This window comes from Eubalaena glacialis, chromosome 15 (assembly GCF_028564815.1).
Source record: "Eubalaena glacialis isolate mEubGla1 chromosome 15, mEubGla1.1.hap2.+ XY, whole genome shotgun sequence".
NCBI classification, from domain to species: domain Eukaryota; kingdom Metazoa; phylum Chordata; class Mammalia; order Artiodactyla; family Balaenidae; genus Eubalaena; species Eubalaena glacialis.
Genome location: NC_083730.1, coordinates 66398159 through 66425789, shown reverse-complemented (window position 1 = coordinate 66425789; position 27631 = coordinate 66398159). Strand labels below are relative to the sequence as shown.

At 53.5% G+C, this 27631-nt stretch overlaps 2 protein-coding genes across 9 annotated transcripts in view; one reads left to right on the top strand and one right to left on the bottom strand.

Moving 5' to 3' along the window:
• The window catches only part of LOC133075466 (protein HIRA), a 74126-nt gene extending 51016 nt beyond the window's left edge, over nt 1–23110 (bottom strand). The window contains exons 1-5 of one of the 5 annotated variants that reach the window (XM_061169726.1): nt 22977–23110; nt 7081–7143; nt 5746–5856; nt 4454–4544; nt 3150–3244 (exon numbers count right to left, since the gene is read on the bottom strand). In XM_061169726.1, the coding sequence (XP_061025709.1) occupies nt 3150–3244; nt 4454–4544; nt 5746–5856; nt 7081–7143; nt 22977–23013 (397 nt within the window). In that variant the 5' untranslated portion in view covers nt 23014–23110. Of the gene's footprint in view, nt 1–189; nt 517–1745; nt 1963–2883; nt 2952–3149; nt 3245–4453; nt 4545–5537; nt 5671–5745; nt 5857–7080; nt 7144–22976 lie in introns of those variants that run through there. The other 4 variants (XM_061169727.1, XM_061169728.1, XM_061169729.1 and 1 more) reach the window with 4 other exon arrangements.
• A 238-nt stretch (nt 23111–23348) lies between these two features.
• Nucleotides 23349–27067, top strand: MRPL40 (mitochondrial ribosomal protein L40). 4 transcript variants are annotated; one of them, XM_061169739.1, is made up of 4 exons: nt 23349–23523; nt 24196–24279; nt 25377–25535; nt 26656–27067. In XM_061169739.1, the coding sequence occupies exons 2-4, from the start codon at nt 24275–24277 to the stop codon at nt 26978–26980; spliced, it is 489 nt and encodes a 162-aa protein (XP_061025722.1). In that variant the 5' UTR covers nt 23349–23523; nt 24196–24274; the 3' UTR covers nt 26981–27067. The 4 variants fall into 4 exon arrangements, with proteins under 4 accessions (XP_061025722.1, XP_061025724.1, XP_061025723.1 ...); XM_061169741.1 differs by lacking the exon at nt 23349–23523 and adding an exon at nt 23559–23817; XM_061169740.1 differs by lacking the exon at nt 23349–23523 and adding an exon at nt 23586–23794.
• Nucleotides 27068–27631: the final 564 nt, after the last annotated feature.

The following is a 27631-nucleotide window of genomic DNA, read 5'->3' as shown; positions in this document are numbered from 1 at the left end:
GCATCATTCTTGGTGATTCCAAGAGGATGATATCTAACACCCTTAAAGTCCTTCACCTACTCCAATGACCTTGGCTCCTGGCCTCAGCCATCGTTCCCACAGTCATGCCCAGAGACCCTCCCTGACAGAGCACTGTGACCCCTCCCTGGTCTTACTGCCCCCCTCCCCGCCGCCACGTCCCCCGCTCACTCTCCGATGGGTCTTCCAGCCGCTATAGCCCTTCCGTCTCCTCATCGGGCCTGGAGTCCATCCTCCCCTCAGCTCTTCCGCTGTCTTTCTTTGCAGGCGCCTGACAAGACCAGCTGGGTTCCGTCCAGCTCTCTCCCCCAGTCTTTCCTGAGCGCCCGTCAATTAGGTCTTTACCCGGCTTCACCAACAGGAACCACGCTTGCCAAGGCCACCGGCGGCTTCCATGCCATCCAGTCCAGCAGCCGATCCTCGGTGCTCACTCGACCATGAGGCAACGTGGGGCACGCTGCTTGCTCTTGCCTCCTTCAAACGTTCTCTCCACCACCTTCACTGGCTCCCCGGCTCAGCCGCACCCCAGGCTCCTCCCCTGTGCTCCAGGCTCACCCCCAACAGCCAGCCCACAGGTCCACTCACCCTGCTGCCAGGCACTGCGGACCCAACATGTCCACTCGCCCCCACACCCCCTCCCACCTCAAGTGAGGCACCTGCATCCCTCCCGCTGCTCAGGCCACAGTCTGGGAAGCCGTCCCACCTCCTCTGGGGCCTCACCTCACTTCCCGCCAGAGGGAGTCTGTGTGACCACCTGCCCTGACTTCCACCATGACGACCCACAGCCCCCGACAGGCTCTCTCCTAGATCACATCACCTCAATGGTCTCCCCAGTGCGGCCTCGGCCCCCCACCATATGGGCTCCATACTGCTGCCCAGGCCTCCACACTGCTCTGCCTCACTCAGAGGAGAGCCCCTCCCGGCCCCCTCCCCTCTGCACTCCCCCCACCCTGGTCCCAAGCCCACGTCTACACCCCATCTGCTGCCCCGGTTGCTCCCTCCACTTGGATAGCTCTCTGCAGGTCCACACGGTTGTCCCCTCATCGCCATCTGCTCAACCCCTGGACGCCACCTTCTCAGTGAGACCCTCCTTGGGAATCTGAGTAAAACTGCACTTATCTCTTTCTATCATTTGATATTCCAATTGGCTATGACTAGTGAAAGACAGATAATTAAAAATCTTCTTATATGAGGCCAATTCAATGACTTATTATTAGTCTGAAGTGCTTTTCAATGCTTTATAAGTCCTAAAAGCTGTATTCCTCATATCATCTCATTCTTCTATTGTTTTCCAGTTTGTCAACCTTCTTCTTCTTTTTCTTTTCTCTCTTTTTTTGGCCACACCACGTGGCTTGTGGGATCCTTGTTCCCTGACCAGGGATTCAACCTGGGCCCCGGCAGTGAGAGTGCCGAGTCCTAACCACTGGACCGCTAGGGAATTCCCTGTCTACCTTCTTCTGATTCTGCTTAACTGTACTGCAGAAATTCCAAAATAACAAATGCGGTGATAGCACCCATGTTTGTCTTTTCTCGGTATCAACAGGAACAAGGCTCAACTGTGAACTATAATATGTGCCCGTGGTTTGAAAGACACAGGGCTCTATCATGGTAGGGAAACAGCTTTCTATGGCCATTAAAAAAAACTGTTTTTATTAGCAATTGATGGTGCTACCAGGACCACTGCAAAAGGAGTGGCAGGTATCCCCACTGAAGGTGGGCACCCCTACCTGCCTGGATGAGGAGAGCCCTGGGGTGGTGGGCCAGGAGGGAGGGCGAGGTTATGGCTCAGTCCAAGTCTCAGGTTAGGGGCCCCATGAAAGTCGTCACTCAGGCCCCACTCCACTTGGATAACGTCATGGACACCTTGTCCAAGTTCCAGAGAAGCCCAACTAGACTCCACTGTGAGCACCTGCCAGCAAGTTAGGGTAAGTTACACATTTTTACTGTTATCAAAGATAACACAGTGTTACACTATCAGCTTTCAAAGATGTGGACTCAATCTGTGGTCTCTAAGAGGTGGGTCTGTTCACCTTTCAAGTGTCGTCTGCAGAGTGTGTGTTGAGCACAGACTGCAATGGACCATAGCTGATTCTCTCCTGCCCCATCTCCGCCCCCCCAGCCCCCGAGCTGCAGGCTCAATTCCAACCAGCTCCGGACACCCCCCACCCCTACCCCCCAAACCCAGCACATCCTGCACTGAACTGGCATCCGGCCCCATAAACCCATGGTCGTATGGTCTCAGCAGAGGATACCGCTGGCTCCCCAGGCACCCAGCTAGGGGTCTCCCTCACACCTCCCTTTGCTCAGCCCTTCGAAGTTCCCAGGTCAGTCTCCTCCTCTCTCTCTCAATGATCACAGGCCTAGTTTGGGCCCTTGCAGTTTTCATCTGAACCCCTGAAACTGCCTTCTTTCCACAGGGCTGTCAGATGATCCCCCTCTCAGGCCTCCACGACAAAGGGCACCCTCGTTAGCAGAAGCGCAAGCCTTCCATGACCTGGCCCCACACACTCAGCCAGCCCCACCCCACGCCACTTGCTGCCGTGCAGTACACGTCCAGCGGGGTGAGATGCTGCCAGCTCACCACTGGCACCAAGCCTTTCTGGCTTCTGCTGGCCCCTGCCTGGCACACCCTCCTAGCTATTCCCGGCTAGACCACAGGTTCTCCGAGGAAGACTGAATTGCACTGACTCTGGTATCCCTGGCATCTGACTAAGTGCTGTCAACTTCAGTCCAAATCTGAAAAATGAGTTTCTTTCCATACCAAGCCTATTTAAAACACTTTGCAAACACTCTCAAAGTCAAGTAAAAAGCTTTCCAGTGGGCCCCCGTGTGCGGGTTTCTGTGGAATAAAGAAAGTGCGCTTACGGACTTAGCGATCCACTGATGGAGGTAGTGACTCAGTTCCCAGGATAAACAGCGGAACGTGGGGAGTTCTACATTAAAGATATAAACATACAGCCCATGAGGGCAGGAGTGGGGACACTGACGCAGCTGGAGGCAGGCAGCGGGGAGGGGAGGGGTGGCCCAGACACAGGGCTGCTCTAAGGACCCACAGTCCACAGGGGCCGTGGAGGTGCCGCTGCTGCTCTCGGCCACCGCCGGGGCGCCCACCCCACGGGCAGCCCACTCACCGCCTGAGTGACTCCGCAGGATGGAGACACATCGCCACTGCTCCACGTTGGCAAGCTTGCCACTGGAGCCGAACACGGTGCTGGGGCCGATGTACCTGTGTGAGAGAGGAGTCAGAAGGGCACCCGGGGACTTTCGGGCATCGCAGAGACAAAGCAGACAGACAGCGGCTGGCGAGTGCCAAACGGGTGAACAACGGGGGCTGATTGGGCAAATTATGATCTGTTCACTGGATGGAACGCTACACGGCCTACACCAATCTTGGGAAAATGTCCATGGGATAGAATTAAGTGAAGGCAACAGGTCCCAGAATGTCATATACAACATGATACCACACGTCACCTATGCTGGAAAATGGACCAGAAGGACACACGTGAAAAATACAAAAATATTAACTGTGGCTTCCTTTAGATGGTGGGATTATGATTTTTTCTCTTCAATTTTCCAAATTGTATACTAAATATGTTATTTATGTTGGCTAAAGCAGCAGAATCAACACTATTTTTCAAGCCCTCCTGTAAGGACTTGAACGCCTCTGCCTTAACACCAGGGCAGGGAAAGCACTGGAACTGGGGTGCTCGCTCCTGGCACTTGAGCAGTCACGGAGCCCTGCAGACATGGCGCCAACACCTCGGACCCCCAGAGGCTCTGTTAACACCCTTCGCTCCTGTAGAATTCTTCCAAACCTACAGGAAGGGCTCGCAGAGGCAGCTGGCTGGGCCGAAGGAGACTGCGCCTCTGCTCGCCAAGCCACAGCCTTGGGGACACTCTGGCTGAGCAGGAGGGTGGGGTCTGGTCCCCAGCCTGGCTGGCCCCAAAGGCCCAGGACCCACCCTAGGAGACTCCAGGAGATGGTTAGTTCATTGTGGGTGCAGAGCAGGGGCTTTCGGGGAAGGCGGGGCTCCTGGGAGCCCCAGGTAAGGCTGACAGAGAACGAGGTGAATGGCAAGAGGGCAGGCTCTGGATCCCCCACCCCAGATCCCATCAGAGCACCTTGTGTGTTAGGAAATTTCACTTGAAGGACAAAACAAATGAAGCCATCAATGTCAGCCCTGGAAGGGACGAGCCCTTCTTTTTCAGGTGAAACCCTGCAGCCCCGTGAGGAGCACTGAGCAGGTCCACAGGCAGGTGGGTGGCCACCCACCGCCCTGGTCAGGCCCCGGCTGCCCCCGCCTACATGTGCTTCCTGGACTCATCGAGTCAGAGCTCTGGAGACCTCAGTGCCAGGGTGGGGAAAGCGACTGTGATAAAGACCAGCAAAGAAGCTTCTAAAAATAAAATGTGAAGAAAAGAAAATGATGCTTACGTAGCCCGCTTCCACACCATTATCAGTTTGTCATCTCCCCCAGAAGCTAAATACATCCCACTGTTTGACCACCGCACACAGTTCACACATGCTGGGAAGAAAAAAAAAATAGGGTGATGAAAATCCAGTCGCCACGCCCATTTGCTTTGTGCAGTTTGGCAAGATGCAGAGGGTTTACAAAATCTAATCTATCTGATCTACTCAAGGTACCTACTGTGTGAGAGCCCCAGAAGAACAATTCAGTTCACGCACCAACCTACTTGTGCTGTAAGAACAAATACCAGAGCAGAGTCTGGAGGGGAAACGCTACGTCATCTGAGAAGCATTAGTGCTTAATCAAACAGTCAATAGGAGAAGGCTTCTTTCCATGAAAACTGGTAAGTGACTAAATCTCATTATTTCAAAAGGGCTGGCGAATGATGAGATGTATTTCTGAGTAGGGATAATTCTCAAAATGAGGGCATGTACTAAAAAGGCCAAGATGCCTTTTCCAGAACTTTCAGGGGAGCAGCTTGATAGAGCATAAAACTCTGACTTCAAGCCACCTATCAGCTCTTTTTCCAAACTTGTCAACACTGCAGGTAGACTGGTCCTGCACTTATAAACTAAGGCCAGGAGAAATCCCTGTTGGCCCTGATGGGTCAGAGCCTCTGGAGCCCCACAGCAGAAGGGACATTATCCAAGTTGTGGTCCACACGCGGCCTGCGGGCACCTTGTGTTCTGGGGTGGACACCGCCAAGGGGCGTGTCGGGAGAGCAGGAACACATAGCACACAGGGAGGGGGCATAACTGATAGTGGAGCATCTCGGGGGCAGCTAGGTTGGAAACCAGAGCCAGGTATGGTCACCCTGATGCTCAAGGGCAGGAAACTAAGGCACTATGGCAGGAAAGGAAACTACAACACTGTCCAGTGGCCACAAGGGCCTGGCAAAGGGCCCCAAGTGACACGGCGGCCATCTGAGACATTTGGTGAGCTGTCTTTTGTGCACCCTTCCCCGGAACCCTACTGCTTCCAGGTCGCTGGCCCCAAAGCCCCATGGAATCAGGCAGTAACGACTCATGAGCAGGAAATCACCAGAGGTACCTGCAGACTGTCCAAAGATGGTTCTGTGGGCAGGCCGAGTCTTCTGCTGAATAACTCACCCAGGTGTGCAGCCAACATCTGTGCCTTCAGACAGCAGGCCGAGGGGAGCTACCGCCGCACGGGCCTTATCTCTCTAATTACAAACACACGTGCTAACCTTGGGCACTGTGCCAACACGCAAAGCCTGCAAAGGGCCACCCTGTAATACCTAAGTGATTGTCCATCTGGCAAAGCATCTTGGGGACATTTTCATCCTTCTCGTCATCCTCCTGGAGGACTGGAGACATATTCCAGATTACAACCTTCCCAGAATCCTGTCCTGGAACGAAGGAGCAGAAACAACTCAATGTGTCAGGAGTGTCAATAGGAGCCTGTGACCCGCCCTCACCTAGCTGTCAGAAGTCAGGGCTGATAGATCAGCGGGATCTGAGTTACTATTATGTGTCACAGGGAAGGTGAACAAAAACAAGTGCCGCTGGGGACTGGAAGCAGTGGGCTCAGTAGGAGGCTGAGGCCAGACTGGCTCTGCACTGAACTCTGGCCTGGTCTCTAACACAGGTCCAGCAGGGGCCCCGAGGAGGTCCTCGTGCCCACCCAGAACCCAGACCCCTCATATGGAATGCAAAAAGGCTGTGCACAGGCACCCCCACAACCTCTCCTCCCCTCTAGGTGCTGCTTGGGGTCCATTGCTGTTCCCACAGCTGACTGGACACTTTGAGAACCAAGCCTGAAACGTGCCCTCAACACAGGAAAAGGATCGATACCATCTTACCTGCCCTTTGCCATCACCTACAGATGGGAGATCAACTAAAAGAGGGCATTTGAGGTTCCTGTGGTCATAAGCAGATGTAGTACTCTGCTAAAAATATACATCTATGCATTTTAGTAATGATTTCCATTACTGATAACTAAAAAAGGGCAGCCTCTCACTAACTTTCTGTTACAGAAGGCAAAAACTAGTAAGTGCCTAGAAATGGACATGTCAGAATTACCATAAAGCACACTTGAAATGGCCTCTTGGTCAGCAGGTAAAAATATTTCCTCAACAGCTCCCCAGACCTCACTGTGCCAAGTCGGGCAGGAAGGTGCGCCCCCTCTCGTGGACAAGGACAAAACTCCGGCCCCCCAGCTAAGTCCAGAACTCCTGAGTGACACAGCTGAATTCTTTTGAGCCCAGAAAAATAAGCTTCATGACTACATGACTAACTTCATAATTTAGCCACCTCCTCCCTTTTTCAAGGTGAGCAAATGCTACCAGAGATCTTGCCTCTGGGGCTGGGGCTTTGTCCACAGGACCACTGGCCACTCCCCGTGCTCAGTAAGGTGGGGATGCAGACTGATTGTAATATGAGCCTAGTCAGCAGGAATCTGCTGCCAAAGTAGTTACAGAGAGCATGCCAGAGCCACAAAGGGCTTAGATGTGACCTGCTACATCCATGCTGATGAGCAGCAGGCTCTCTCCCTCCTCCCAGCTCCTGGGCATCAGGAGACATGGGGTGAGGCGCAGGGCTGTGAGCGCTCCCTCCACTACCTGTGAACATACCTTGTCCTCCAGTTGCGAACTTGGTCCCGTCAGGGTGAATATCAACTGAAAAAATTGGCTTGCCTGGGAACAAAGAAAAAAAACACATAACATCTCTCTTGGCTTTTATTCATTGGAAAATAGCAGCAAGCTCAAACATTTAAAATATTGGTTATTCATGTAACATCTCTAATCACTGCTCCTAGGGAAAAAAAATAGGCTACCAATAAATCACCTGTGAGTTAGTTAAAGTATAAACTGCTAAAGACTCTCCAAGGGACATCGAATAGCTTAAAGTCTGAAAGTGGGACAAAGCGGCCTGTCACTGCGGGACTGAGCCCGCAGACCCTGGCACTCACACTGAGGTCCACCGGACGAAAGCTCGCCACCTGCCAGGCGTGCATGTTTGGAAAGATCACGAGCTACTGGGGACAAGAGCCCTGAGTCACAGGGGCTGCACCTCAGCCATCTCCCCATCCCAGGGATTTGTACTTGGCTGCAGCTGGGACACAGGTAGCCGGGCTCTTCTGCCTGGCCGTCTGACAGCTGCGCAGGACCAGTGGCTGCAATGCACAGGCACCGCCTCCCTCGTCGTGACCCTGCTCCCAAAAGTCCCCCCACCCCGTATGTTCTTGCTGCATTGACGTCCATGGAGAGTCGCCTTCTCGATGTCTCCTCCAGCTGAGCCTCCAGGGATGGCCCCACGGTGTGGTCAATCAGACAGTCAGTCCCTGCGGGGGAAGGGCTGTGGTGCAACACGGGCCCAGTCCCTGACCAGGGGCCCATGAAGCTGGATGGCCAGCTGGGCAGACCTGGCTGGCAAAGGCGCCACAGCAGACTGTGCCTGTGCCCGGTGGGTGTTTGTCCAGCTCCGTGGCCTCCTTCAGCTTCTGGCCTGGGCCTTGGAAGGGTGGCTCAGAAATATCTGCTCAGGGACAAATGAGACACTTGACAACGAACTGGACATCAGTGGTCGTAGATACAAAGGGCTGTTGCCAAGGGGTCTCTTAGTTGAGGATGCTCTCTCTGTCACCCAAGAGGTGGTGGCATGGACACTGGCACGAGGGTCACGAGCTCTGGAATCACGTAGCAGCAAGTGCGGGTTGGGCAGGGCCGGCGGTGGCTGCTTGAGAGCTGAAAGTCCTGCCAGGGCTCCCACGCGAGCACGGAAGATCAAGTGCTGGGACCAAAAGGCCAGCGTGGCCCCAGGAGGCACCCAGCTCACCCCACCTTCTTCTGGAGGGCACACCCCCACTGTCAAGCCGAGAGTGAGCTTCCACAAGAGCAGGGAAGTGCCCCCTCCCTCTACTGGTCATTATGTGGTCCTGGGGGAAGCAGTGGTGCAGGGCTATCAGCAAGCAGAGGCGCCAAATGCAAACGCCCTACTGCGTCTCCAGTAGCAGGGCAGTCACTCCAACAGCAAAGCCTCTACAACAGGCCCCGGTTCCTGAGCCAGAGCTCTACAGTGACAGGTCAAGTTCAGCCTGGCAGCTGCCGACCAGTCTTGAGCACACGCAGTGTGTTCAAAGCCATCCCCCGCACACAGGAAACTCAGTCCCAGGCCACTGTGAGCACTTGTTCCCAGGGTACATGGGATGAGCCCCGACACAGCCGCACTCTCTCCAGCGCAGAGCAGCCGGCCCGCCAGAGATCTTCCTCTGTAGGCCAGACCCTAACAGTCCCCCCTTAACCTTCAAGAAAAGAGTCCAGAAACCATCCCCCGGGCGCCCCAGGAAGGCAGGTGCAGAGAGCAGGGGGGAGAGGACCTGAAGGGCCCACACTCAGGCAGGCGGGGACGCCTGCGCCCCACTGGGCCAAGTGGCTGCCACCACTGACACCAGAGTCCCACATGCACTGCTGGGAACGTGCCACCCTTTCCCACAGGCTGAGTGGCTGGAGGGAAGCCGTTGTGAAGGTGGTTTCCTGCCACCTGCGCTGTGAGAAAGAGGAAGGACGAGCGGGGCCATGGGCCCAGCCACCCAGCGCCGAGACCTGGCGGGGCCCTGCTGGACGCCAGGGGACAGGGAGCAGCTGGCACCGCTAAGGCCTCGTGAAACTCAGAAGAGCAGGCATCTCCAGGGACAGGGGCTGCAACCCGGCCATGCCTTCCTCCAGGGCCAGGGCCACGCGGGGGTCCGTCCGAGGGCGCGCTGCCTTTCCAGGGCCAGACCTGCTGCTCCCCGGCCCCCCACTCCTCCCAGGCTTTTCTCAAACCAGCAGGCAGCATGGCCCGGGGCCATCCCTCGCTCGTGGCCCTGGAACATCCTCGTTTCACCACGAGGGGGAAACGGAGGCATGCAGAGAGGTCTAGAAAGTTGCCCAAGGCCACACAGCTGCCTGGTAGAGGCCAGGTATCTGGCCCCAAAGCCCAAGGCGTAAACTACCTGCCTGGGGGGAACCCATCCTTGTAAAGCCTAGAGGGGAGAAATGAGGGCTAGTGAGCCAGAGGGAGGGCGGGCGAGAGTTAGAGTGTGAGCGTGAGCGTGCAGGACCGGGCCTGCTGCTCCGAGCATCGCCCTGGACTCCTCGGCTCTTTGGGCCCGTGTGCACCCCGCCCCCTGAATTTGGGCTGGCCCTGGACCAGTCTTTAACTAACAGAATGTGTGGCGGGCTTGTAAGGAAGCTTCGTTCAACATCTGCCCTCTGGAGAGAGCCTGCTGCCGTGTAAGAAGTCCAACCCCGCTGAGACCACCGTGCTGAGACGAGGCCCCAGCTGGCCACACGGAGTGAGAAGTGGGCCTCAAGGCCGGGCCCCGGGGCCCCTGGTGAGCTGTTCCAGCCCCGGGCTGCTCAAGCTGCCCCAGCAGAGCCCGTGAGGAGCTGGGATGAGCTGGCCCCACCGAGCCCTGCCAAGAGCAGAATCACAAACGATAATGAAGCCGTTGTTTTAAGCCAGCAAGTTTGGGGGTGGTTTGTTATACACAAGATAACCCAAGATGCCAGTTCATTCACTGTTCTGCTTAAGCCAACCCAAGCTGGCCATTTATCATCTTAACCAAGGAAGTTCCAGCTCAGCCAGCATCAGTCTTAAGTGGCCACCAGTGAGGAGCATCCACCGGCCCCCGGGGTGCTGGTCAGCTCCTGAAGTCTGTATTCCCTCCTGGAGCACATCAAAGTCACTTGCCTACAAGTCACAGGCCAGCCTGACCCCCCAAGACACACAGAGCCCAAGGGCTCCACTGCACAGGTACCAATCACAGCCCATCCTAGGAGCTGACACTGGGCTAAGCAGACAGAAAGTAAAGATACAGAAGCCCGGCCCTGCCCAGGGAGCGCCAAAATGTAGACAACATGAACCTCACAGATAAGCCCAGTGACAGAGGTCTGCACGAGCCACCTAACTCATCCTGGGGTCTTCCTGCAGAAGTCACAACTGCCCCAAGTCCCCAAGGTTGAGGAGTCAGCCGAAAGAGTGGGGGAGGGGACCCTCAAGCCGAGGGGACATGGCATGGAATCAAGAATGGGTCCGACCTGCCACTGTGCAGTGCAGCACGGGCAGAGTGGGGAGGGAGCCGTACAGATAGGCAGGGTGCCACCAAGGAGTGCAGACCTTCCCAACTGCCACCCTGGGTTAGGGGACTGCCACCCTGGGGCGGGGGCATTAGCTGTTCAGATGGAGAGGGAATTGTTAAGCTGGAGGGCAGTGGGATGGCAGAAATGGGGGGTGGAAACAGGCCTGGGCTTGGGCAATAAGCACCCACGGGTTGGATCCTCAGCCCTGCTGCTCACCAGCTCCACAGCCTTGAGTAAGTTACTTAATCTTCCTCTGCAGTTTCCTAATCTACAAAATGGGGAGGCCACAGTCACCCTGACCAGCACATTGCGAGACGGATTAAGATGCCGAGTCACATGCTTCTGAGGCCTACGTCTCACGTCTGTTTCTGAGATCAGGGTGCGCCCCGGTGAGGGGCGTGGCTGGCATAACTGTCTCCTTTTGCAGTGACGCGCCCGTATCAGAGGACACACAGAAGTGGACCTACAGGAGGCCACCGGCATGGTGCTGCCTGTCCACCCGCTAAGGCACTGGACCTTCCAGCCCCAAGGAGAGCAGTGGCTCACATGTCCTCCTTTTTCTAAAGGGCTCTTGGCGGTGGAGCTGAGGGAAGGGATGCTGTGGCTGGACTAGTTCGAGAACTTTCCATGTGGCCCAGCACAAGGACAAAGGTGAGCTCCCGACCCCCTCCAGTATTCAGCTCTTCTTTGTAGAGAGATAGAGACAAAAGTTAAATTAACACACTCCCTGGACCCTTAGAGCTGCCAGCACCCAGCACTCTCTCCCCCCGCACTCTCTCCCCCGACACCCACCAGCCCATTCTCCTCAGCTCTGCTTCCAGGTCGCCCCTCCTTGACACCTTCGGGGACCCCTCCTCAGCACACACAGAGCACCCCGCTTCCACACTCTCCCGTCTGTGTGTGCTGATCTGAGGACTGCAGCACAGATGCTCGTCATCGGGCAGAAGAAAGTGAGTTACAGAAGCTGGGTTTTAGCCAAGGCGCTCAGATAGAATCCTCCTCCCTGGCTTCAGGGAGCTTCCCAGAGGAGCGGAGTGCTGGCGGGGAGAAGTGGGAAGAAGCACGCAGGGCACAGACAGGCCAGCTGCCTGCTACGCAGCCAGAGGGCCTCCGGCCTTTACGCTCTGACGGCTCATGGGGCAGAGCTGACTGGAAGTCCCTTAGTGCATCGTGCTGGCGAGGAGTTTGGGGAAGGCGAGGCCTCTACTCACTGTGTGCTGTGCCCATATGGCCCAATAATACTTGGTTCTAACAAATTTTGGTAAATTTGTAATTAAACGTGAAACATGGGAAAATGTTTGAAACATTTATTAAGTGAAAAAGAAGTTACAAAACAATATTAAAATATAAGGTGGGTGCAAAAGACATGATCTTATGTGTAGAAAACCCTAAAGATTCCACAGAATAAACAAATTTAGTAGAGCTGAAGGATACAAAATCAACAAACATCAGCTGAATTTCTACACATTAACAGTGAAAATCCAAAAAAGAAACAAAGCAATTCTATTTAAAATAGAATCCAAAGGAAAAAAATACTTAGAAGTAAACTTAACCAAGGTCAAAGACTTGTATGTGAAAACTAGAAAACAGTGCCGAGACAACCAACAGAAACACAAATAAATGGAAAAACAGCCCATCTTCATGAATCGAAGACTTAATATTGTTAAGATGTCAGTAACATCCAAAGCTGTACAGATTTAATGCAATCCCTGTCAGAACTGCAATGACTTTTTTTTTTTTGGGCAAAAACAGAAAAACCCATCCTAAAATTCATATGGAATCTCAAGGGACTCCAAATAGCCAAACAAATTCTGAAAAAGAACAAAGTGGGAGGTCTTACACTTGCTGATTTCAAAATTTACTACGAAGTTATAGTAATCAAAACTGTGTTACTGGCATGAAGACACACAGACCAATGAAACAGAATACAGATTTTCAAAAAGGCTGCCAAGGCCATTCAATACAGCAAAGGACAGTCTCTTCAACAAGTGGTTCAAGGAAAACTGAATATCCACATGCAGAAGAATGAGACTGGACCCTTACCTAACACCATCTACAAAAATTAACTCAAAATGGATCAAAGACCCAAATGTTGAACCTAACACTATAAAAATTCTTAGAACAAAACATAGGGAAAAAGCTTCATAACATTGGATTTGGCAATGATTTTTTTAGATATGATAGCAAAGGCACAGGCATTAAGAGAAAAAATAGACAAACTGGGTTTCTTGAAAACTTTCACCCATCAAAGGATACTATCAACAGGATAAAAAGACAACCCACAGAAAATACTGGCAAATTACATTTCAGATAAGGAGTTAATGTCCAGAATACATAGAGAACTCCTAAAACTCAATACAAAAAAACAAAAAAAGAAAAGTAAAGTAAAAATAACAAGTGCTGGTGGGGATGTGGAGAAATTGGAACTCTGTACTCTGCTGGTGGGACTGAAAAATGGTGCAGCTGCTGTGGAAACCAGTATGGCAGTTCCTCAAAAAATTAAAAATAGAATTACCTGTTATCCAGCAATTCCACTTCTGGGTTTATACCCAAAGGAATTGAAAGCAGGGTCTTGAAGAGATATTTGTACACCCACATTCATGGCAGCTTTATTCACAACAGCTAAGAGGTGGAAGTAACCTCATGTCCATCGATGGATGATGGATAAGTAAAATGTGGTGTGTCCACACAATGGAATATTATTCAGCAATAAAAAGGAAAGAAATTCTGACACAAGCTACAACATGGATGAACTGTGAAGACATTATGTTAATTTGCATAAGCCAGTCACAAAAGCACAAATACTGTATGATTCCACTTATATGAAGTCGCTAGAGGAGTCAAATTCATAGAGACAGGAAGTAGATGGTGGTGCCAGGGGCTGGGGAAGGGGGAACTGGGGAGTTACTGCTTAATGGGGACAGAGTTTCAGTTTTGCATGATGAACAGGTGTGGAGATTGGCTGCACGACAATGTGAACATACAGAACACTACTGAATTATACACTTAAAAGATGGTTAAGATGGCAAATTTTATGTTACGGTTTACTTTGTCACAACTTAAAAAAATGCTAACCAAAACCAAAGCAAACCACATGAATGTGTATACAAGCTGGAGGGGCGTGGGAGGGAGGTGGGTATGGTTGTAAAGGTGTTCGAACCATTTGGTCTTGACTGCTGTGGATACATGAACCCACACAGGTGCAAAGCCATGTAGGACTCAGCAGCCACCCCACGCAGATGAACACTACAAGAGTGGGCTCTGAGTGAGGCAGGTGGGGTCTGTCAACATCATCGTGACATCAGACTGCAGCTTTGCAAAACGTCACCCCTGGGAGAAACTGGGCAAAGTGTACAGAGGATCTCAGCTGCGTGGGAATCTACAACCACCTCAATAAGGAATAAATGCGCATACGTACACATGAAGCCTGTTTTCTAAAAACTGCATACATGTCTGTGTCTGATAAAGGTAAATATCAAAACACCAGTGGCTGTCATCATGAAGCGGATGCTTTTCTCATGCAGGTGACAGTGTGCACGTCCCACAACCAGCAATCTCTCTGGAGGGAATCCTGCACCTGAGCTCTCTGCTCTCTGTGGCGCAGGAAACCCCTCCGTCCAGCTGCCCACCTGCCAGGCCTCCAGCCCAAACCTGCCATCTCGGTCAAGGCCTCACAACAGCCACACAACTCGCGACTTCTCCGGCCTCATCTCCAGACCAGCCCCTGCCCCCACTGGTGGTCCAGCGCCCTCTTCCTCTCCACTCCCACCCAGCGCCCACCCTGGCTCTTTCCCTCCTGCCTCTGTTCCCTGCACTGAGGCCTCCCCTGACCACCCAGCTTGGCACAACAACCCCCCTAACACTGATCTACTTTACTGCACGTCTGTCTACTCTGCCCACCAGAATGTAAAGCCAGAGAGCGGAGTCACTTTTGTCTGCTTAGTCACGGGGTCTCCCCAGGGCAGCGGCACACAGTAGGCACTCCATAAACACTTGATGTTGTGAAAGGCTGGGCAGAGGCCCCCAATTCTAACACACATTCCGTGTCACTAGCATCCCAATCCTGGGAAGGCAGGCTCCTCCTGACTGAGGGGGGACTCATGTCGGCGAACCCCTGCAGGGGAAGCAGAGCCCTGGCTGCACAGAGCCGTCTGCAGCTGGGACCTCCACCGCTTCAACCACAACTTCTTGGTCTCCCTAAGTCAGCACCACTGCAGGGACACCTCAGGTGTCAGGTGCCTGAGATGTTCAAAACAGAGCACAGGAAGGAAGCTGGAGCAACCGTTGTTGGGTTGGGTGTTTTTTTTTTGTGGGGGTGGGGCATGAACTAGAGTTGAAGACAGTGCAGGTATATCATTTACAGACCTTCGTCACGTCTCCTGCAGCATTTACCAACACACAATCAAGAAAGCTTTGGTGTTTCTTCATACTCTTTTCTCCTCTAATTTTACAGAGCAGAGATATTCCTTAAAAGGTATCTGCAAGATGAGTTTCTATAAATAGAGTCATCCCTCCTTATCTAGATCCATTAGAAAATTAAGAGCAGTTAAGAACAACTTTCCAGCTTCCCTGGTGGTGGAGTGGTTAAGAATCCGCCTGCCAATGCAGGGGACACAGGTTCGAGCCCTGGTCCGGGAAGATCCCACATGCCACGGAGCAACTAAGCCCGCGAGCCACAACTACTGAAGCCCGCGCGCCTAGAGCCCATGCTCCGCAAAAAGAGAAGCCACCGCAATGAGAAGCTCGTGCACCACAATGAAGAGTAGTCCCTGATCGCCGCAACTGGAGAGAGCCCGCGCGCAGCAACGAAGACCCAAAACAGTCAAAAATAAAATAAATTAAAAAAAAAAAAAAGAACAACTTTCCCATAGAGGAGAAAGTTTGTTTAACAACAACCACAACTCAGAAAATAACACTATAGTTAATAATACTGTATTGCATATTTGAAAGTTGCTAAGAGAATAAATCTTAAAAGTTCTCATCAAGAAAAAATAATTCTTTAACTATGTGAGGTGACAGATGTTGACTTATTGCGGTGATCATTTTGCAATATGAACAAATATTGAATCATTATGTTGTACACCTGAAACTAATTAATGTACGTCAATTTAAAAAAAGAAAGAAAAAAGAAAAATAACAACCCTACAATATTATTTAAGTGGAAAATGCATGGTAACACTTCAGCTGTCTGAAGGGAGGCTACTCAATAAAAACGCTGGATTTACTATGCTATCGGGCATTTGGCTAAGATCTTGAACAACCCAGGTACCTTTATAATGTGGTATACACACTAAATAAAATGTGTGTGTTTTTAAAAAGCACTGTTACCCAGTCATTTTTTCCAAATGGTCTGAAAGACCATATTAAAAAGTTTTAACAATGTGTTCTCCTTTTTGTATTTTCTAACTTTTTCTAAATTGAACAGGCATGACTTTTATAAGAAAAATTACTTTACATTTTCCACATTACAAGCATAAAGTCACGAAGTGCTCCATTATCCAGATCCTCACACACCATTAATGTACCCTAGAACAATCAGATTGGCAATGGACACAGCCAAAAATAAAGCAGCCGTCCTGTTCCTCAATAGCAGCTCCAGCTCAGAGCCCTGGTGCTTCAGGAGGAGGCTGAGGCCCCTCAGCACACAGGCGCTTCGGGAAGGCCTCTCGCGGGGCCGGGCTTGGTCACCCCACGTCACTGAACCTGGCTCCTCCTCCCCATCTGCTCCTTCACAGTCTTACTGATCCCACGGGCTCCCCTTCCCCCCCTATCTCACACCCCACATTCGACCTGGTGACTACATTCACTACTGTAACTCTAATTTTCTGGGGAAGTGCAAACATTCTGTATCTTGAGTGGGGAACAGGTTACAGAGTGTACCTGTTTGTCAAAACTCACGTCTGTGCATTTCACTATGTAAATTATACTTCAACACCAACATGTGTGTATGTGTTTACGTATACCCCCTCGCCACACACACACTCACTGCACCACCAATGCCCTGGCCACCTCTGGATCACTGCCACAGCCTCTTCCCAGGTCCCCCAGCTCCCGCCCTTGCCCCCATGCCCACTGCCCGGCCGAGTCCCAGTGCAGTGGCCAGCAAGATCTCTGAGAGCACGCCAGGCGTGGGACTCCTCTACTCGAGCCGCATGGAGGGCCCGTGCGTGCGGGTCCTCCAGCCAGTTCACTGCTCACTTGGCCTCACCTCCTGCTGCTCATGCCTCCCGGTGTTGCTCCCACATCCTTGCTCTTCCTCAGACCCACCAGGCAAGCTTGCTCTGGCCATTCTCGCTGCCTGAAATGCTCCTCCCACAGAGGGCCGCCTTCCTCACCTCCATCAGGCCTAGGAGGTTGCCATGATGCCCTGTCCAGGTGCCCTCCCTCCAGGAATGAAACACGGCCCCCCCACCCCCCAGCTGTGGGAGTGTTTACAGCCTGTGACAGCTCCTCAGCGGAAGAACTGCTTCGACCAAGATCAGGCCTCCTGGCGGGGACAACCTATGCCCGATGACTGTGGACGTGAGAGTATAAAGGCCTGAGCCCCTCATCCCAATTCGGGACAACTCTGAAGGGCTCACCCAGCCCCCCAGCATAGCCAGTTGCAGCTTCTGCGGTACCTGCATTACCGACCAGCTCCTACCTGTCCAGCCCTGCTTCCCTCATGCCCTGCAGGAGGGGAGTCCAAGAGCACCCCAGGTATGTCTTGGGCACACACACATCCAGCTCACCGCCTGCTTCCTGCAACGAGGTCTCTGCTCACATGTTACCTCTCACTCAGGCTTCCCCAAAGAACCTTATTTAAACTCCTCCCACCCTACCCCTACCCCAGGGCTTTCTCCCGCACTCACCCACCTACCACTCTCGTTTATGAGGCCTGCTCTCTGTCACCTCAGTAAGCTCCCCTCCTGCATCTCCTTTTCTCCTTACAGAAACTTACTGTCTCAGTTCCCATCTGTCAACTGTACTGTCAGGGATGTTTTCTTTCTGCAGCAAGTCATAGAGAATTTCAAGGGTAACCTACTAAGTTACGTGACAAGTCCTGAGAAGGGTTGGCTTCAAGGTTCATTCATAGCAGCGTAAGCAGCCACTCCTTCCACCTTCCCCTCCTGTCATCCTCGGTGCGAGCCCCGTCCTCAGGGTCACAGGCTGGCTCCCATACACAGACGCAGTGAAGTCCAGGAGAAAAGAGATGGGCCTCTCAAGCATCTCTTCTTACCTGATTATTCCCCAGAAACCCCGAGCAGACATCCCCTCCCAGTCCTACTGGCTAGAATGGCATCACACGGCTGTTCCCCAACGAGGCCTGGGCACTCACCCACACTCCAGCTCAGGGCTATCAAGACCCTGAAGAAGAGGGCAGACAAGAGGAAAATCCTGGGGTTCTGATGGAAAGGAAGAAGTGGGTGGGCGTCCAGTGTCCACGACATGCCCTCCCTGCCCTTTAATGACGTGGACGAACTGATGGCCTGCTCCCGCCTCCAGGTGTTGCTGCTCGTCTCGGCAGGATAAAATGTGCTTGCATCAATGTATGGTCCCCAGTGCTCATTCCAGACCCATGTTTCATGAGCCAGACACCTCTGCAGTCCACAGGCAAACACCCTGGATGAACAGGGTAGCCTCGTACCTCTGGGGAGAAGGAGGGGTCAAGGCAGGCAGCAGGTCCCCTCCATGGCCAAGGCCAGGAATTGCCCAGAGGCCCCTCCCAGCTGTGTAACTACAATTCAACTCATAAGGTGAAAACATCTTTTTAACCACTCCTTAAATTAAAAGAAATATTTAAGAAAACCTCATTTCCTAGCCCTCATCTCTACTCTGTTCTCAGTGTACTAAAGAAATCAACTCTGAGCGTCTCCAATCTACACAGCTACCTGCCTCTACCCCATGTGCACCTCTACCACTGACCTCCCTGCCTCCGTCAGGGCCTCTCACCCAGGCCCAGGGAATGCCTACCAGCTCCTCTGGGGCCTTCCAACCACATCCAGCCTCCTCAGAAACGCCCCATGCTCCCCTCTCGCAACCCCCAGAAGGAGTCCAAGCTTCTAGGCAGGTGCTCATAGCTCTGCCCTGCAGCCCCACCTGCCATCACCCGCGCAGTCTCTGTGCTAACACGCTCCATGCGCCAGCCCTCCCTGGGCCTCCACTCCTGATGCTCCCACAGCAGCGGTGCCTCCTCTGCCTCACAGTCCTCCTGTGGTCCAGACTCAGACCAAGGGCACAGTGCACCCACAGACCACGCCCTCCTCCCCAGGCTACCGTCTGCCCTGCATTCTAGAATGTGGTCTGTTCCCCTCTCCCACCTGGCGCAGTTTTCCGTGCACAGGGAGAGTCTTTTTACCTCTGATCCCCACAGAACTTCTCTCCAGAAGGGTTCAACGTTCAGTGCATAAATCAGTGTAAATCCCACAAGTGTATTATCTAAGGCAAAATCCCACCCAGTTTTCTTCCGAATCCTCTTCAGATGTATTCTGGTTATTTTAAAAAATCACTCTACTGTCTTCAGGTGTTAAGTCAGTGTGACACTGTGAAGAGAGCATGCATTTCCTGAGCCTTCGCAGGTGAGCAGGGAGCAGCCAAGGCAGCTGTTACCCGCTTCACTTAACAGACCAGGATAAGAGACGTAAAGAACCTTCTGTAACACACTTTGGTGAGAAGCAGAGCACAGAGACTCAAGAACAGGACTATCTGACTCCAAAATAATAGGCAAATTTCTTGTCCTCAAGAAGCTTACAATCTAGTTGGATGGATGAAAAGGCCAAATAACGATATAAAGGTACTCTCACCTAGAGCAGTTTCCCCGCCTCAGCACTATGGACGTTGGGCCAGGTGACTTGCAGAGGAGCGTCCAAGAGGCCGCAGAGCATTCTAGTTCAGTGGCATCCTGTTCTCCACCCACACTCCACCCCCTCCAGCTGCGAAAACCAAAAATGTCTCCAGACTCTGGCCTGTTTGAGAAGCCCTGATCTGGGCCAACTGCACAGGTTACCTGAATGACCAGGGCAGTCACAAAACGTCACTGCCGGGATCCCTCCTGGTCTGTTCTCAGAGCAGCTGTGCAGAGCCTTTCCACACCCAGGCCAGCTTCATTACTGGGTCATCCTTCCTCGAGTTTCCCCTTCAAACTGACATTCATTTTCTCTCAGGTGCAGGACATGCCTCAGTAGAATGTCTTAAATCCTTTGTGGAATGAGAAGAGGCAGGGAAAAGAATCCAATCATAGAACAGGAGAAAAAACACATGCCATAAAGCAACGCAATTAACTGACAAATTATCCCATTATTGAAAATTTGCCAAACACCTTTTTACAACATTGCCAGAAACCAAAGGAGAATGAGTGTCCTTTCAGTCCTGGCCCTTCTGGTTAGAATGGGCTTCACTAAAGAGCTGTGCATGAACACCACGAGAATTCCAGAAAAACTCTCAGGGACAAAGGCCCAGTGATGGGAAGAACCATGAATCTCAATGATTCTCAACATACAAACTACATTTTCCTACAACCGAAAACCCAATTGCTTTCAGTTTCTAACAAATATATGATCATAACCTAACTTAGAAATAAACCATATTTTAGCCAAGCCTAAAATAAAACATGTAAGGAAGGCCATATCCAAGAACACAGAGTAAAACACGCGTGTGTGTGTATGTGTGTGTGTGAACAGTGCCTGGCATGTAACTTCAACTTTACCAAGGCCCAGAAAGTGGAGTCACAAGCCCAAGAATCTACAGCTAATAAATGATGACATCTTGAATCCAGTCTGATTCCATGCTCAAAGCTCATTACTGTGACATGATTTCAAGATTTAACCGATCACCTTAGAACAGTGATTCGCAACTGGGGGTGACCTGGCCAACAGAGGACACTAGCAATGTCTGGAGACAGTTTCTGTTGTCACAACTGTGTGTGTGTGTGTGTGTGAGTGAAGATGCTACTGGCATCTGGACGGCAGAGGCCAGGGATGCTGCTAACATCCTACAACACAGATTGGTCTCCACAACAGTTATGTGGCCCAAAATGTCAATAGTGCTGAGACTGAGAAACCCTCCCTTAGAGGAAAGGTCTCACTACTATCATCAGCCAGGAAAACGAAGACTGAGAGCACACCTACACCCAACAGACACTTCTCTCTCTGCTTTCAACTTGCCCGCTTACAGTATTTGATGAATCCCGCCACCTCAGGGAAAACGCAGGGCTCTCTGCTCCCTCCCTCTTTGGGCTCTTAGACCCCAGAAAAAGTATGTTCAAGCTGCATAATCAGTCAGGAGACTGAATGCAGAGTCAGGAAGCCAGAAAGTGCAGTGATGCTCTCTCCAAACCACCACGGTCTTTTGGGTTCGTTAATCCAAAGCACGCTCGACTTTACTGGCCACCACCCATCACTTGGGCTCCTGGCTAAGCAGCGCTTGCCCCCAGCAGCTCCCCCTATTCACCAGTCTTTAAAGGACAGCTCAGTACTGATCCAAACCATCAGTATGTCCTTCAGGAGAGCAGTAATTTACCCGACAGTCCTGAACACTCAATGAGACGGGCGATTCCAGGAGATTTTAAAAGAAAGGAAACTTGACAAAGAACAGGTTTAAAAGAGTCTCAATTTCTTCTATTATCTCGGGGAGCACTTTGTCTTCCTTCCCAAGCAAACACCACAATCACACTACGAAGAAGGCAGGGCAGATACCATCAGGTTCTACTCGAGGACCGTGGAGAGGCTGCAGCAACAAGAGGCCCCAGGCCCACAGCTCAGCCCACCCTGCCAGGTGGGGACTACTGGCTGCGGCTTGGCTGCAGACTCTCTCTCGTTTGTGCCTAAACAACAGCTTAAGCATCCTGACTTACTTGTGCCTACACAGCATAAAACTTGTGTCCTACAAAGGAGCTTATCACGAAGTTATAAATTACATGGCAGAAGGGAGGCTGGAGGAGGGTACACAACACACACAACCTTAACTAGGCAGTGTCAAAATGAAAATTCCTTCAGACTTCACTTGCACAGCAAACTAGCTCATCATAAAAACTTTTCCCTTCCTGATTCACAAGCACCACAATTTATAATTACTGAACATTTGCCCAGTTTTCCAGGGAATGATCTCACACTACACGTCAGAAAATGCGCTTGGAGACCAACACAGGAGAAATGAAACCAGAGTTCACTGATTTTGCTTTCACATACTCTCAACCTAGCTGTCTTAGGAAGTTATGGCAACCTCAGCTCTCTTACCTGCATCAGCCAACGTTTATCACAGACCCTCTACGTGAAAGGCATTGCTGAGTGTGGCAGGGAATGCAGAGGGGAGCAAGGCAGTCTGCGCCCTAGGGGCACAACGAATGTACACCCACAGGGACAGAGCGTGTCTAGTGGAGTAAGTAACTCAAGAGGAATGGTAACAAAAGGAAAAGGGGACCTCACCCGGGCCCTGAAAAACGAGAAGGATGTCCTGCTAGAAGATGGAAAGGCTGCAGCAATAGAAAGCAAGCATCTTGAGATCAAGTTCAAAACTAAAAAGCAACACAAGAAAGGCAAAAGCATCTACCCAACTTGTTCTAAAAGAAAACTAGCTCCCTCTAGTCGCACAGCAAAGTAGAAATGAGGAACAAGACAGAATCAGGGTGACTCTTTGCCTACCAGCAGTCGGGCCATCCAGGCTGCGGGCCCTCAGTTGGAGTACTGCTCCCTGGGCTCACTACTACCGGCAGGGGATGGGGGCTCGCTCCCCTCACCTTCCTAGGGGGCGAAGGTCAACTCCTGCAGCAGCTGTGCGGGCCAGGTAGAACTACGGCAAAACTGGTGGTTACCGCGCTTCTCTGTACCAGAGTCTCTTCTCAACCAGAGGACTGGATGAGTCCGCTCCTTGGGTGTGCTTTAGGGCCGCTGCCCCAGAGCTAAGGCAGGCCCTCTCCGAGCACACACCTGTGCCCCGTGGGCCCCATCCGAGTCGCCCGCATGCTCCAGCTCAGTGTGAACGTAATTCCTCGGGCTGGGGGACCTCAGCCCAGAATCACGGTACCCCACCTAAAGCACTGTCACCAGATCCAGCCCCTCTGGCATAGCAGGACGTGCCCATTCCAGGTCTACACCCCGCCACTGAAAGACCACTCCGCTCCAGTTTCACACACCGGACCGTCCTGGCACATCCCGGCCGGCGCCCAGGGCCGCTAACCCTGCCCGGACCACAGGCGGGCGGCCGAGGGCTTGGAGCAAGGACCGGGGCGACGGCGGACGTGGCCGAGCACGTGCCCGGCTCCCGGTCTCCTCGCGCGAGGACAAAGTCCGCGACCGCCGGCCCCGCGGCGCGGGCACCGGGCACTCGGCGTCGGAACGAGGCGGGCAGGCCTGCGCGCGGCTCCCACCTGGCTCCAGACCACGGCCCGTCTCCGGGCTCGGCCCCCCGCGACCCCCGCGCGCACTCACCATTGTGGTTGACCCAGGTCGGCTTCAGGAGCTTCATTGTTCGGCCGCCGCCGCCGCCGCCGCCGGGCTGAGGCGAGAGCCGCGTCCCTCAGCGCGCCCGGGCCATGGAGCCGCCGCCGCCCGCGCCGCCCGCCCTCCAGCCGCCGCCCGCCCCCCGCCCTCAGCGCCGCCGCGCCATCGTCGACCCACGCCCCCCGCCGCCGCCGCCGCCGCCGCCGCCGCAGCCGACCCCCGCGCTCGGCCGCCGCCGCCGCCGCCACAGCCGCATCCCCCGCGCCGCTCCTCCTCCGGCGGCTCCCCGGCAACGCCGGAAGTCACGGCGCGCACCTGCCAAACAGCCCCGGCGGGAAACCGCTCCCCGCGCGCACGGGCCGCCCGGCTCCTCGGCCGGGCGGGCGGGAAGGCGGCTCCTCTTCGGGTCCGCCCCGCACGGCCGCGAGCGAGAGGCCGGCCGGCAGGGAGCGCGCGGACGGGCGAGCGGGACCTGGGGTGCGCCCCGGCCGGGCGGGGCCGGGCGGCGCAGACGGCCTGGCCGCTCCTTCCGCCGGTGAGGAGCCGACTAATTAACAGGCTTCCACCGCCCGCAGCGCGTGTTCATTTGTCGCCCGCGAGCGCAGGCCACGTGCCGCGCCGGTGCAGCCACCGCGGCCCGGCTCCGACGTCGGCGAACGAGCCGGAGCGTTTACTGGACGCCCAGGCCGCCTCACGTGCGCGGACTCTTAGCCCCCTCGGCCCCGCCGGCCTCACTGCGGGTCTCGGCCCTCGCGGGGCGCAGGCCGAGCTGCTCGGGAGCGGCAAGGGAGCGGCACCCGCGAGAAGTAGGCCCCCCGATCAGCGCGAGGTGCGAGGCGCCGGGCGCGGGGCGGGGCCACGTCGGAGGCAGGGCTAGACGCGGCGGCCGGAACGCGGGAGCGCGGGGCTGCGCGGCTGTCGGACCCGAGAGCGGCGCACCGCGGGCCGGACCGCCTAGGGTCGCGCGCCCGGAAGCGGCCGTCGGCGACCGGGAGGCATGGCGGCCGCGGCGCTGGGGGCGGTCTCGCGCTCTCTGCGCCCGCCGAGCCGGTGAGCGCGGGGGGGCCGGGGCGCGGATGCCCGGGGCGCGCGGGGACGCGGATTGAGAGCTTCCCTGCTGGCCTTGGCGGTCTCACCCCGCGGTTACGGGGCTCGTGAGTGACCTTAACGGGGAAGCGGGCGTTGATACACACTCGGTCTCTTCCAGGCTCCTGGGAGCGCGGCCGACGCAGACGAGGGACGCGCACCAGCGGGCCTCGTTGCTGTCCTTCTGGGGACTCGTGCCCATGAGGTAACCCGGCCGCGGGCCCGGCCTGGGGGGTCGCGCACGGGAACCCAGCGAGCAAGGATGGTGGATGTTCAGTCTGCGAAGTTTCTCAGTTAAATTTAGATGGATGCCCTTATGTCTTTTCATATGAAATACCGTTATGTCTGTAATCAGAGCTCAAAAGTTAAATGCAAAAGTGGTTTAAAGAAAAGTTAATTAGCTCTCAAGGCATTCTTGTGTAAAATTTTAAAGAGCACAGTCAGCACTTCCGTTTCTTACTCTCCGGAGAGGTGGGGGGAGGTGAGAGGATTCTTTTTTCCACCTGGGACCCTGAATACTTTCTAGGGACTTCATTCATAAAACGTAGTCTTGATGCTAGAGATTCGGTTGTTCTGAATAGTAACTTATCAGCATAGGAGGTATGTTCCTGAGGGTAAATCAGACTTTTGTCCGTGCTCGAGGATAAGGAAATTTGTTAAGAAATCTCAAAAAGTATAAACAGGAACTTGCCAGTTATTTTTATTATACTGTCTCTCTTAGTCAAATCATTTTTGTAAATCACAAATCCATTTAAAATGTGAGTAACGAGCTTCTAATGGATAAACAACAAGGTCCTATAGTGTAACACAGGGAACTATATTCTATATCCTGAGATAAAGCATAATGGAAAAGAATATAAAAAAGAATGTATATATGTATAAATGAGTCACTATGCTGTACAGCAGAAATTAACACAACATTGTAAATCAACTATACTTCAATTAATAAATAAATAATGTAACGAGCTTCTAATTCATCAGTTTGGTATTTTCACTTTTCAGTGCTATCCCAAGGCCCACCTGAAACCCCTTACTAAAGATGAGCACTTCCCTTTAATTTATACCCTGACACCCCATGGAGTTTTTCCACGCCTTCCTGGGTTGACCGTGCCCACACAGTTCTCATAAGGACCCCCCGTGGAGGCCGTCTCCCTGCCACACTCAGCATGGGAGGCCAGGCCCACACGGTCCTTTCCTGCGGGAGAGCTCAGTACAAGTTTGCAGGCACTTTCCCTAGTGCCATGTCTCTGCATGTTCACAAGGCCAAAGAGGAAAATGTTTAGTGTTTGCTTTATCCTTTAGAGCAGAACCTCTGCAAAAGAAGAAGAAGGTGGACCCTAAAAAAGACCAAGCAGCAAAGGAGCGCTTGAAAAAGAGGATCCGACGACTGGAAAAGGCGAGCCAGGAGCTCGTTCCCATTGAGGATTTTATCACGCCCGTCAAGTTCTTGAATAAAGCGAGGTACGGGCCCTCTAGGGTTGAGGTCTTCAGAGCAAAGGAGTTCTGTGACCTTCAGGAAGTTCCGTCTGCACTTCACACCTGCAATGGGAAGGGGTCATAGGCTTGGGCTGGCTTGGCCCTGTTTTGAGTCCTCTTCTGGATTGTCTCATGGGAGGTGGAGAAAGCATTCCTGGGCGCTGCTCCTGAATGGCTGATTGTGGGAAGGAAGCTCAGGGCAGATGCTGGAGCGAGTTTGGAGTGTTGCTCTTGCAGAGGAGTTTAGCTGTGACTGACGACTGGGGCCCTGGGCCGGCAGCTCTTACCCCTTCCTGCTGGTAGGAAACCCTTAGCCTCCTGCTCTAGGATGCAGATGCTCATAGCTGGGATGTGTCGTGTGTGGGGTTGGTGGGATTGCTGCCTTCTTGTCAGAAGTGCGTACCATTTATAAAGTAGTACCTCGCCATGTAAGTGGGACAAAGCAGGTGCTTTTTTTTTTTTTTTTAATTAATTAATTAATTTATTTATTTCGGCTGTGTTGGGTCTTCGTTTCTGTGCGAGGGCCTTCCCCAGCCACGGCGAGCGGGGGCCACTCTTCATCGCGGTGCACGTGCCTCTCACTGTCGCGGCCTCTCTTGTTGCGGAGCACAGGCTCCAGACGCGCAGGCTCAGTAGTTGTGGCTCACGGGCCTAGTTGCTCCGTGGCATGTGGGATCTTCCCAGACCAGGGCTCGAACCCGTGTCCCCTGCATTGGCAGGCAGACTCTCAACCACTGCGCCACAGGGAAGCCGGCAGGTGCTTTTTTGGGTCTCCAGGGCTGATACAGGCTCTTGACTCCCTGGGATATTGTTGTCCGTTTTCATAACACCATTTGACTTTTCTCCAAAGCCACGTTTCCCCACCAGCAGGCTCTGCTTGGCACACAGGACATGCTGCCACAATCTGCTGAGAGCACTGTTGTTTCTTTTCTTCACGTAAAGAAAATGGCAGTGGTTCTAGGTGTCAGTTGCCGCTGCTGCCACATCCAACATTCTGTCCCTTAATTTGTCCCTAAGTTCCATCTGCGTCTGGCAGTGGGGACACTCGGGTCCCGTGCAGTCGGTCGGCGCCCCCAGGTTCATGCCCTTGGCTCTGTGTTCCCAGGCAGCGGCCACCAGTGGAACTCCCCTTTGAAGAGAACGAGCGGAGAGCCCTGCTTCTGAAGAAATGGTCACTGTACAAGCAGTGTGAGCATGAGATGGAGAGGGGCGCCATTGCATCCCTGCTCGAGGCCCAGCGGGAAGCTCTGCAGGAGCTGAAGCTCACGGCCCCAGAACTCCATGCCGAGGCCACCAAGCGGGACCCCAGTCTGTTTCCCTTTGAGAGACAAGGGCCAGACTACACGCCGCCGATCGCCAACTACCAGCCCCCGGAAGGCAGGTACCACGACATCACCAAGGTGTACACACAGGTGGAGTTCAAGAGATAGAGCTGCAGGCAGCTGCCCTCAGGATGCTGCCCTCGGGAGCCTGCACCCCCAGGCTCAGGCCTGCTGTGAATAAATGCATTAACCAAGTGTCTGTCTTAGGTCAGAGTCACAGTTAATTCACCTGAGCATGCACGGGGGTTGGGGAGGCTGCCCTTCTTTGCCTGGTACTGGGGAGAGGAAGGCCAAAACATTGATCACTGCCCTCCAGTGAAAAGGAGGATTCCAACTGTGTGGGGCAGATGCCACCAGCAAGAGGCACAAAGTGACCCCAGGAACGGAGGTGAAGGACATGCCGCTGTGCTGTGTGTCGCCTGCATCCGAAAGAGAGGCAGGGCTGGCTTTGGGTTTCAAGCTGGGGGGTATGGGGGAGGCTGAGGAGAGTGTCGAGCGGCAGGGACCCCACTGCGTGAGGCCATGTGTCCTCCAGGAGGGCATGACGCCTGGCCAGGCAGAGGCCACTGTTAGTCTGGAGCAGGGAGTGTATGAGTGAGCTCTGGCGCCGGATCAAAATACCACAGACCAAGGGGCTGAAACAACTCACATTTATTTCTCTCAGTTCCGGAGGCTGGATGCCCATGATCGAGGTGTCGGCAGGGCTGGTTTCTCCCAAGGCCTCTCTCCTTGGCGTGTAGACGGCCATCTTCTCGTGTA

Bases quoted from the DNA above. Each gene is read 5' to 3' on its own strand.
- MRPL40 (XM_061169738.1), top strand. From the start codon at position 23,986: ATGGCGGCCGCGGCGCTGGGGGCGGTCTCGCGCTCTCTGCGCCCGCCG. The intron at 24,280-25,376 runs GTAACCCGGCCG...TTTATCCTTTAG, and splicing joins TGGGGACTCGTGCCCATGAG to AGCAGAACCTCTGCAAAAGA. The intron at 25,536-26,655 runs GTACGGGCCCTC...CTGTGTTCCCAG, and splicing joins AAGTTCTTGAATAAAGCGAG to GCAGCGGCCACCAGTGGAAC.